The 12,306-nt window shown below is 38.5% G+C and overlaps 1 protein-coding gene across 7 annotated transcripts in view; it reads right to left on the reverse strand.

Annotated features, from left to right (window-relative positions):
* The window catches only part of ZCCHC2 (zinc finger CCHC-type containing 2), a 49,383-nt gene that overhangs the window by 14,361 nt on the left and 22,716 nt on the right, over positions 1–12,306 (reverse strand). For 3 of the 7 annotated variants that reach the window (XM_040585748.1, XM_040585744.1, XM_040585743.1), the window contains exons 4-8: positions 11,876–11,947; positions 8,698–8,810; positions 6,752–6,846; positions 3,361–3,462; positions 1,582–1,639 (exon numbers count right to left, since the gene is read on the reverse strand). In XM_040585748.1, the coding sequence (XP_040441682.1) occupies positions 1,582–1,639; positions 3,361–3,462; positions 6,752–6,846; positions 8,698–8,810; positions 11,876–11,947 (440 nt within the window). The remainder of the gene's footprint in view (positions 1–1,581; positions 1,640–3,360; positions 3,463–6,751; positions 6,847–8,697; positions 8,811–11,875; positions 11,948–12,306) is intronic. The other 4 variants (XM_040585747.1, XM_040585745.1, XM_040585750.1 and 1 more) reach the window with 2 other exon arrangements.

Raw genomic sequence — 12,306 nt, forward strand, 5'->3', positions numbered from 1 at the left:
GGAATCTTTTCTGTAAAAGATCTGTGAACCATCATCAACACTTTTGTGCTACGTTTATATTCTAATTATTGTAATTCCAGGTAATTTTTCCCCCCCAAGATAAATACATTCTACAGATAAAACAACAGAGAACAAAACTGTAAACCACAATAAATTTTGTATCCATTTTTTCTCTTAATATAGTTGAAGTATTGCACAACTATGTGCAAACATATCTTAAGTTTCTGGTCAAAATATGTTAATAGGTAAATTCACATTATCTACTTCATATCTGAAAGCATATATAGAATCATTGAATGATTTGGGTTGGAAGGGACCTTCTTAACTATTATCTAGTTCCAAAACCCTCTGACATGGGCATGGACACCCTTCACTAGACCAGGTTGCTCCAAGCCCCATCCAACCTGGCCTTCAACATTGCCAGGGATGGGGCAGCCACAACTTCTCCGGGCAACCTGTTCCAGGGCCTCACCACCCTCACAGTAAACAATTTCTTCCCAATAGCCAATTTAAATCTACCCTCTTCCAGTTTAAAGCCATTCCCCCTCGTCCTATCACAACAAGCCCTTGCAAAAAGTCCCTCTCCAGCTTTCCTACAGGCCCCCCCTTTAGGTACTAGAAGGCTGCTACAAGGTCTCCCCGGAGCCTTCTCTCCTCCAGCCTCAACAACCCCAACTCTCTCAGCCTGACTTCAGAGGAGAGGTGCTCCAGCCTGCTGACCATCTTCATGGCCCTCCTCTGCACTTGCTCCAAAAGGTCCATGTCCCTCTTACGCTGGGGGCCCCAGAGCTGCACACAGTCTCCATGTGGGGGTCAGGAGAGCAGAGCACAGAGGGACAATCACCTCCCTCGACCTGCTGGCCATGCTTCTTTCCATGCAGCCCAGGATCCCGTTGGCCTTCTGGGCTGTAAACGCACACTGCCAGGTCATGCTGAGCTTCTCATCCACCAGCACCCCAAGTCCTTCTCCTCAGGGCTTCTCCCAATCCATTCTTTGCCCAGCCTGTATTTGTGCTTGGGATTGCCCTGACCCACGTGCAGGACCTTGCACTTGGCCTTGTTGAACTTCATGATGTTCACAGGGGCCAACCTCTCAACTTCAATAAACTACCTTAATGTACAATGGACATAAACCAGCAAGGTTTACATGCTTTTGCTACTAAGCAAGGGGAAGAATGGACTACCTTCTCCTACGAGGTCATCCTTGAAGCCACTGAAGAAAATCTTAAAATCAACAGCACTGCAAATTTTTAGTGTACGCATGCACATGGGAAAAATACATGTAATACAAATTTATGTTACTTGGCTTATAAACACAAATCAAAATATCTACCCAAGCAGAGAAGACTTACAAAATTCAGGAAAAAAGACTTATAAATATGATAATGTGAAATATTTTCTTAATACAGATTAAGTTAATAATGCCTCTGAAACAACACAAAATAAAACAAGAGCACCCCACCACAATCAAACAAAACCCCTACTAACAACCTTTAATCTAGAAGGAAACTCATACTCTCAAAGCACTAGAAAAATGAAGTTCAGAAATGCAGTGTGGTCACATTACATTCTAGTACCTACTTGGCAACAGGACTTTTTCCATTATGTTTCTTGTGAACTGCTGTGTGTTGCATTACATCTGGAAAAAAATTAAACAAAGCATAATTTCAATAGCAATTCCTATTTCCTCTTTTAGATCAGTTCAACAAATTCATCTTCCCATCACTACCCAACACTTAGTAGAAGACATGTCTGTTAAATAGTTAAATACGCTAGGGTTAATTTACAGTGCTGAAATTAACTGTTGCATAGAAGACAGATCAGTTTGTACACAGTATAATCAAGACTCTTTACCTTCCATTTCATAAAAGAATGAAACAGAAAAATAGCAACTATAACAACTGTTTATGTTTGCTCACCTCTGTATTTAATCCTAAGGACTAAATGCGTGACTGAGTATCACCCAGTGTGAAAGGATGGAGAGAAGAAAGCATTCAGTCAGAGAAGTACAGAATTTTGTAATTTTTTCTGAACTGCTAAAATCCATCTCAGAACTACGTTACACATTCCAAATCGTGAATGAAGACAAGTCTTAGACAGAAGTATTATATTCTGAACCTCAAAATTCACTACGCAAGTAAAGCTTTACAAATTACACATGACAAAAAGAGACACTGCCTCAAACAAGGAACAAGAACTTCGGAGACACAGCCAACTCTTCTTTGAGGCACCCATTAAATTTTAACAGCAGCAACTTTTCTTAATTCTACCTGTTGATGAACTACCAGGCCTTCCTGGTAGCTACCTTTTTGCCTGAACTCCTCAATGCTACACATAAGTCCAAATTATGATTTGAAAAAACAAACTTTAAAAAAAAAAATCACAATTTTTAAACTTCTGATAGCATTTCACTAAAATAATACAAATGCATTCAGAATGCCTTCTTTTTTTATTTTTGAGGACAGTATACAAAATGCTATTTGGGCAATTTCCAAATATACTGTAAATTTACCTGGTGTGTTCTGAACTCTAAAGAAGAATATAGTAATGATTTTTTTAAAAAATGAAAAGCTGTCTGAACTGCATATGTGGATAACTGATTGCATATAAGATCAACTGCAAGCTTCTTATTAGTTATTGATGTGTAACGGGGTTAACAGTGGTGTCAGTGTAAGTGTTCAGTGGTCCATGTTCACCTATTAGTCCCATTCCTCATCCTTTCCACATACCTTATGCTTGCTCGCTACTGAAAAGAACGCAAAACTAGCTTGCCACTCCTTTCAGAATGAAATTACTGACCAGCCACTAGGCCGCTGCTTTCTCATGTGAACTGTTTTTGAGGTATTTGGAAAACACCAGCTTTCAGACTGTAATCAATACTCACTAGAGTCCCAAACAGTCCTTACAAACAGTCCAGAGTACAAAAGCAGCCTAGGTTAAGAATAAGAGGGAAACCTGAACATCCTTTCTGTGTAAAACTAAAAGCTAGACAAATTCGGCACATTAAATGCAAAACTGTCTGCCACTCTTGAAATAGTGTACTCAACTTTGAACCCTGGTAACTGAAGAATACGTAAAGACATGAAAAGGTACAAACAATCTTGGCTTAAGTAAACTGTGGAATGTATCTTCCTGGTTGCTCAACACAGCTGTGAACTTCTGCCTCCGAGCTGTCTACGAACACTCCCACTCCCTGAATTATATAGCAACCTCCTAAGGAAACTGCTGGAAGTATACCAAAACCTCTTCATTTACATAGCAGATTTCATCCCCATCTCTCAACTTTGTACCAATGAAGAAATCAGTCAACTGTGTGATTTCCAGAACTGAGTGTGGTAAAATTTCTCAGAGAAGAACCACCTTTGAGTACACAACTACCTTCCTCCTGACTTGAAGCTTCTGAACTGTCCTCCTTGAAGTGTTCTGGTGCCTTAACCGTCTTCAAAGAGGGTTGTAAGTTACCTGCAGAGAATAAAGTTCACGTAGTAACTTTATAGATCTTGAACAACTAGACAGTTCCTGAATGCTTGCACTAAACTGGAATCTGGGGAAATGGAAGACTGAACTTACTGGTTTGCACATGGCAGTAATTTGAACATCATCTCCTTCAAAGCAGGCCATCTCCAAGAGCAAAGGCTCTATGGAGATACTTTTATTTTGAAGAAAGGAGTGTGCAAAACAATTTTAAAGCTATGGTGCCATTTTAAAAGGTTCGGATTGTGATGATAGTATTAGAAATACTCCTATTATCCTGCCTTTCAAATTTTTTTTAATAATCTTTTTGTGTTACAGCAGGAAACACGAGGAGATCAACAACTGTTACTAGAATTCTTCTGCAACAAGTTACACTCCTCCATTATCAAATCATTCACCTGCTGAAAGAGACCTAATTTGGGCTGAAGTCTTCTAGTGCATCTAACATAGTCTCCATGCACAATTTTTGCTTCTTTATGCCAGACAGGATGTAAAAAGAAGTGGCAATAATATTTACAGTTTTGTTGCAAAAATAGCACTGCCCTGCTCTGAAAAAAGACTTAGTTTGGAAATGAATCTAACTCTGTGAGTCTACTCCTTCCCTCTCAAAAAGTTCCAAGTTAGTGCAGGTAAAAGCATCTGAGAGCTGCTGCTTCGGAGCTTGAAACTTTGATAGGAAGATCCTTCTGAATGTTGTCTGTTTTGAAGATACTAAGTCCCCAGAGACCATGCTGTAATACAGCCTGCTGGAATCAGAAGTCTACTCCAACCTGGAGAAGTGTCATTGATTTCCTCCTTAATGGAACCATGGTGGCATAATTATGCTCACTGAATATATTATTCAGTGTGAGATCCCAAGTATTATTTAAGGTATAAAGACCCTTCACTGAACACAGAATTTATTTCCACACAAGTTTTACTAAAACCATATTCTTTAGAAAGAGTATTTTTCTATTTCTGTGAAGAGATATTACCTTTATCCCCAAATCTATATAGCAACTGAAGACCAATTTAAGCCACAAATGCTTTGTCTGCCAATTAATTCTGCACATCTGATTTGAGAACTACGATGAGATTTTTTTTCTTAAAGATACACTTCCTCCCCCTCCCCCAACACTATCACCACATTTGAAATACGCCACCATGGGCTAACTTGCAATTGCAAGTATTAGCAGGATTCCAGGAATCACAAACAGGAAACCTAGAAAAACACAGAGGCCATCAATAAAAAAAAAAACAAAAAATCATGAGCCACTTAATTGTGGTGACTTTGGCCATGAGCAGGGTGAGTACTTCTGTCTTAGTACAGCTTCTGTTATCCTGCATCATAGGAAATGTGATTGTGAGCTACCCCGGACAAGCCACCCAGTCCCCCTTCTCAAAAGAAAACCAACTATGCTTAAATTTATTGCACTGTCTTCATGAAACTTCTAATATCTAACTCAATGTCAGGATCCTGAACCACACCAATGGGCTTTGCAACCTCTTCCCCTGTCCTCCCAAGGGCTTCACCTGCCTGTGCTCAAGATTCAATCCGATACAGTGCCATTCTGTAATTTTGGGTGAGACTCCTGGGAAAAGAACTGGCAGTGGCCTCATCCAGGGTGTCCCCATCCTTTGGGTTGAGAGCTCAGGCCCTCGCCCGGGTGCACTGCAGCTATGCTTGTGACTGACCATGTCCCTTGTTGATGTTGTTCTTAACCCCAACCTACTGACTTGTTTTTCTGCCTTGACCTCAGACCTGCCTCGCTGCTTTGGACTTGTCTGGTAATCACCAGATTCTTGTCTGCCCCTGGTCCTAGTCATCCTCATAAGTTAAGCCCAGTCCTTTTTATCTTGTCCATCAGATCACCCTGTTTACATCATGACTCTCTGGTATTTGAAGACTTAAGTCATCTTCCATTGGAGTCTTTCCTCCTCTCTGCCAAACAATTCAAGTTCCTTATCCTATCTATCATGCAGTTTAGATCTGACAAATCCTGTTGAACTTTCACGTACCCAATTATTTACTTACTATTATTAAAGTTATCTCCCATTTATGATCACATTATAATCTGTAAGACTTCCTGCAGAAGTGACATTTGTCCATTTTACCATTCTGATCTACCTACCCTGCAGGTAATTTCTGCCCTGCACTAACCCAGTCAAGTCTGTTGTGATGGAACCCGGCACTGGTTCTTTTTCAGACCATTTCAAATTATCGTGTACAACAATGCACTTGCAAGTCTTTCTCACCTAGATGTAATGTACAGACACATGCAACCTTTCAATACAACAGAGTTGTCAGAATTTTCACAGCAGTAAATTCCAGCCAGTTTCACAACCATCCAGGACACCATTAACTAAACATTTTCATGAAACTGCCATGTAATAATGTCCCAAGTGTTACTTAAAAAAAAAAAAAAAGTCACAAAATTACCTACAACTTCTATCCTGATCACAATGCCCTATCTCATCATGCAAAGAATACATTTGTCACAGATCACATATATCATCTCAAATTAAAGTCAGCCATCATTCCTCTGTTTTCTTCCAAGCTCCTATGAGTAGTCTGTTCGAAAACTCTTAACTTATTCAACTCCTTACAAAGATCTTCTGCAACTTCTGAAGGCAGTGGCCTCACAGTCAGTGCCTTAACTATAACATGTACTGAAAGAAGAAAAGATTCAACAGAAACGAAGATCACATCCTAAGGCATCCATAGAGAGAAGTTAAGCTTCGGTCGCACAAACAATTTCTAATGCACAAGTAGGTAAGAGGACCACCAAGGAATCTCTGCAATTCAAATGCTCTGAACAAGATTCTGTATGTTGTGAAATTAGGGCTATCCCATCATTTATGTACTATGTATCCAAAATGAATCTTAGTTTAAGTATTGAGACAAATGGTTCATCTATAAAAGAAACCAAATAAAAGACAGATGTGATTTTTTGGGTCAGCTCAAGCTTCTTGTTCAAAAGTTTAAGATTTTTTTAAAAGGAAAAAGTCCCAAACTGTTGCACCTACTCAATTCATAATTACCTATTTTAATAGTATGATGGTGCAGAGGTAAAGAAAGAAAAAAAACAAACACAAGCTGATGCTACATAGCCCGTTCCCACTGTCAAAAGCATCTGCATCTCAGAATATCTGCTGAAGCAACTATTCATTGGCAGGAAGTTCAAACATGACCAGTAGAATACAATGTAACATGAATACATAATTACAAAACTGTAATTAGACACAACAGAAAGAATAGCTTTTTATAGACTGTTACATAAAACAGAATATTTCTTACTGTGAGTGTGCAAAGATTCTGATGAAATTGATTGGAAGAAGTTGTATACTCTCTGATTCTGCAGAAAAGCTTGTGATGTATTTGAAAATAGCTGCCTGAAATTTAAGTGAGAATTCATAAAACTGTAAGTAATATTCCATAGAAAGAAGACAAAAATCTACTACAGTACATTCAAAAGCAAAGTGGTCAGTTCTTAAGAAGTACAAACTCTGAGCTTTGCTGTTCAGTGCCAGTGTAACAGCCTGTACAGGAAATTGGTATGATGAATTTTTTTTAATGTAAAAGACATGTGCTTTTAAGCCATCCCAATTCAAACATTTTAGCCACCTGCAACAATTTATCAGAGTTTGGACCGAGTCAAAAAGCACTGGACTTCATAAAAAGTTGGGGGGTTTTGAGAACACATTTAGTTTTCCAATACAATGCACCTCTTCCTCAAACACACTTATTTGGTTAAATACAAAGTTTAATTCACCTATAATGTCAGCATTTGAGTTTCATAATTATCTCTAAGAGCACAAAGAGTGGGATTCTCCACAGTGCTCTGCACTGGTCTGAGTCTGTTCTTAAGGGGTCTGTGACAAATTCTACTAGCTTCAGGTAAGAAAATAGGTCAAGAATGAATGGCTTTTACATGCCAGAACAAGTTTTCAGTTATTGCTTGCCAGGAAACACTATCCAGCTCTATTTTTTTGGAGGTGGGGCAAGGGAGAGCAATTTCTGGGAACTGGGCGCATACTTAGGACCTCCAAATAAGTATATATTTATGCTAAACCAACACCCTTAAGAAAATTAAATTTGTACACAGTAATGCTACTATCATGAGATTATTCATGTAGCACTCTAGTATAATCAAAACGTAACTTGCAAATTGTAGTTATAGAGCCATACTATGACACGGTTGGATATGTTCAAAGGTTATCCTCAGTCTCTTGGGTTTCTAATTATTGTGCAGTGAGGCTTCACAACCTTTCTGTATTACCGTAGTACATTCTCTTCAGTCAACCTCTATTTAACAAGTTTGTTAATTTGAAACCAGAATGTTTATTAGCCAAAATTGTTTGCACAGATTTAGGTTTTGGCTTGACAATCAAGCCAATAAAGACAGACAATATTACAGATCAGAAGAAAAGGGAATTGGGAAGGAAAAGGCTGAGGCACCAGCAGCTCTGTATCTTCTTTAACTAAGCTATTAAGACAAAACCCAAAGACCTGATATGCTTGGACCCATAGTACGTTCTGAGCAGGAGCTCAAAAAGTGGTGCTTGATTCTTCAACAAGTACCCTAACTTGAGATACTGCCTAATCTGACGAATAATTTGTTTTGAACAAGGTTGAACAACCCTGACAGAAAAGAACAAATGTAACAAGGAATCTGGGGGGAGGGGGGGGGGGGGGCGCGAGGGGAAGAAAGAGGCACATACAAATTCTCATTGCTGTTCTGAGTTACAGAATTTAACCAACACATCCCACATACCAGCAAGCACTCTCATCACTAAATAGTAGGTTATGAGGTAAGGGCCATTTTCTTACAAATGTGTGAGCTACATTTAATTTTATATACGTTTCACTATCACTGTTTATTCTTTCCAAATCTGTTATCTCACTCTATCCTGTCATAAAATTAGAACATGTGTGCTCTGAGTTACTGTTTCTAGTATTTATAAATGTAATCTTGTATAATGGAGGTAAGACCCTTGCAGAAGTGCCAATCATTGCTATATACTGCTGCTCAGGACAAATATTTTCAGATTACTTCTGAAGAACTAACTCATTACAGTTTAATAAAAGTCTCAATTTAAAGGAAAAAAAGCGTCAAGAGTATCTGTTTTCACTGCCTGCCCATTCACAAATTGCTTTTAGGCAGCAGAATTTCCACTGTCCCTAAAAGCCAACTAGTTTGATTTAAATCACTTTTCAGGTGATGGATTTGCTACAATATTTACCTGATTATGGGCTCAAGATCAGCATGCCTTCGTTCTTCCCTCTTCTGAAAACCCTGATTTAGTGCTCTTAAAATAGTCTTGTCAAATGCTTCAGAAGACAGTTCCTTCGGGAGCTGAGAAAAAAATTAATGTGAAAAATGAGTAGCTGACACTTTAAAGACCGTATTCGTTCACCATTAGTCTTTATACCTTTTGGTATCAACAAGAAAGTCTATTGTTCCAGTTTGAGTAAGGTAATTTACAGACCAAAGGTACAACAAATCATCATAATTTAGTTTTGCTAGAGAAACACTTTGCTGTAAATCCTGACATCAAATCCACGTCTAAGACAATTTAAAGCTCTATTTGAGAGAACTACATTCAGAAATTACCAATACCATCTTCCCTTCCATAGTAATTTACTGCCTCTTTTGATTTGTTTCTTTAAATCTTTCACACACAGAAAGTAGGTTGGAAAATAACATTAAAAAATTACCAGGGAGGACTGAATGCACTGTACTTACTATCATAACTTAGCTACATTAAATTATTTTAAAGAAACAGGTAGAAAGGAGTTATATAATACACTACACTTCCGTGGGCAATACTGAGATTAATCAATAGCAGCAAGCCACTCTCCAGCTGCCATCAACACTGAGACCTCTTATGAAAAGTCATTGTAACTGCTTCCAGTGCCAGCATTACGAAGTGAGGTCTTCTGATGTCATAGTTCAGAAGGCAAAATTCTTGCTACTGAAGAGCATGTCTATTTTAAATGAAAAATATTCCCTAGAACAAAGATTTTTCACATTTAAACTTTCCAAAGTAATGTACTTAAGTACATTAAAGTTGATTAAACTTGTTAATTTATATTAATAACAACAACAAAGTTTTCAGTTCTGGGGCAATTCAAGGTAAACTGCCATAGCAAACTGTTTTTTTTTTTTTCCTGTGTTACTAATCTGGTTAACACCTGCCATCAGTTAAAATCAACGGCACTAAGTAATTTACACTAGAACAGCATCTTCCTCTTGCATATCTGGAATACACACAATCCAGAGTGCCAGCTGGATATTTCATCCTGCTAGCAGCATAACAGCAAAACATTAAGTAATCCTTTCACTGAATGAAGTGCTACTAATAAAGAGACACTATATCTAACGTAGATAATTGCTTGGTAACATACATAAAGGGAACTTCTGGAATCCAGACAGACAGGTGCTGTTAGTATCAGATTAGTACAGTGTTATAGCACCTAAACTGTATTAGTTCTAAAAAACAGAAAGAAGTGCTTAAGGCAGCTGCTCTTAACTGACCTTTTTGGCTTTTATATACGCTGTTGAGGAACTCTGACTTAAGAAATAGTATTAACCAAAAGGTACCAAAAAGCTACTGCAGAAGCAAGGCGATAAGCAAACCTCCTGTCGTGGTGTTTTGTATTTAAATTTGTCTCTGGAAACAACCAGAACTTTTTTAAGTTCTTAACTTCAGGTAATGAGACAGCCTTGTTACTTACAAGCTTATTAGGGGTAATTTCCTACACGCAAGGAACTTTTTATGCTTATGACCCAAGAGAAGGTGCTCTTTAAATATGAATTATCAAAGTTATTCCATTTACTACCTTAGTTTTTCCCATTGATGCTTCTATTCTGAAACAATTTTTACAGTTATCTTACTCCTATCAACCCTAACAATTATTTCGAGCCTTCTTTCCTGTCTTTCTGTTGCTAGGAAATAGAGCGTACTAGTTAACAATGCCATGCAGACTGGCTAAATTGCAAGTGCATATGAACTGAACAGCATTCTTACTTCTAGTGTTTTGTGTAAGTTTTATCCTGCTTGATTCAACAATTCTCTCTTTTCTACTTAAGGCTACTGAACCAAAACAAACTCAGCTGTGCACGTTCTTGACAGAACAGCCTGTGGCTGTCCTTCCCATCTTCTATATATCTAGACTTTGCTGGAGCAGTCAAGCCAGGACATGGAACATTCCACATCTGAAAAGCTGCCATCAGTCAAACTGGACAGCTCTGTATTTTGGATCCTGTTTTCCTGGCTTCTCCTCTTGCTGGCAGCAAGTAGGTATTAGAGAGTCCACTTCAGAATCTGGTGTTTGTCTTTGCTTTACAGGCAGGAGAACAGGAGGCATGCAGCTGGTCAACTCATACCAGAGCTGCATGGGATCCTGTATGACAGCCCTACTTTTAAGGTTCTCCTCAGGAGCAGATGCATGTACCCTATGTTGTGGGACACCCCATCTGCAACCACACACGCCATCCATAATTCAAATCCTCACAAGCCAAGGTCTGGGAACTCTTGGGACTAGATATTCCAACTAGATTAAAGCAACAGTGAATACTCACTGCTTCATTTCTACAATGCTGGAAAGCATATAATGCTGAGCATTGAAAGAGTGAACAAGACCTTTGTACAGTAACTGGCTTTCCACTTGCAATTAACACTATGGTTAAGAACACCAGATGCCATCAAATTATGCTCAAAACAGCTTTTTCATTAATCCCCTGAACAGTGAGGAGTTTAAATACAGAATTTCCCAGAATAGGTGGAACCCAAAATATTAAGACACTGGCAATGAAACACACAATTCAAGGTCATCACACTCATGGGGTCTATGTGTGGCCTACGCACACAAATGCATTCCCTGCTTGGGGCAGAGGGGAGAACAACTTGGAGAACATTCACTTTTTTTAAACATGCACAGGTAGTTGCTAGATTTTCCTCAATTTTAACTCCTTGTGATAATGAATATGCCTGCCTTTGTTCTACTGAAGAATACAACAGTAAAATTGAGAACTGTTATGCTCGTGGCTCTGCCTCATTAATTAAAAACAACGAACGATACTCTAAGGTCATTGTACCTACAATAACTCTATGAGGAATACTAAAAACTCATCTGGTAGTTTTATGGTAGTTCAATTAAAATTATAACAGCAATTTCAGATGAGACAAAATTATTCCTCCTGGGAAACTCCCCAAACATTCTGTTGAGCTTCTTCATCTGTCAAGCTGCTCCATCACAATATACGTGATTTAAAAGATTAATACAATTGTGAAGTACAAAAATCTGGTAGCATACTTTAGCTTCTGTAATTAAATCCCAGATATCACAACTGTCCTAGACTACTTTTGGCGTTATAAACCTGATGTGTAAACACTACTCTTCTATTTCAATACATACTTTTAGCAGGAATTCCTGAAGCTCCTGGTGTGTTTTTGTTACACATGTTACTGAAAGATCGGACCAGTTTACCTAGTAAGAAAGGAAAAGAGAATGAGGAAGGATTCTTTTTTCCAGATTTCACACCAGTTAGCTGACCTTAACATTTCCATGAATCTGACCATCTCAGTATAAGAGTCAACACTTGCAGACAATTAAATACCAGGCAAAACAGAGACAATGGTGTACTTTTTCAAAGACATACACTAATGTTGAGTGTATATTTTAAGACCACCTTCATGTTACTTGTGGCTAAAAGAAGTATGAAGAAATTCAGGTGAATGCAGTGAAGTTCCTGAAGGTTACTGGCTTCCTGACTCAGAAAGAAGCCAAGCAGAAGGCTTTGTAATTACAGGAATTGCATCAGACATCACTAACTGCAACCCCCAGGT

Source organism: Falco naumanni, chromosome 3 (assembly GCF_017639655.2).
Source record: "Falco naumanni isolate bFalNau1 chromosome 3, bFalNau1.pat, whole genome shotgun sequence".
Lineage (NCBI taxonomy): Eukaryota > Metazoa > Chordata > Aves > Falconiformes > Falconidae > Falco > Falco naumanni.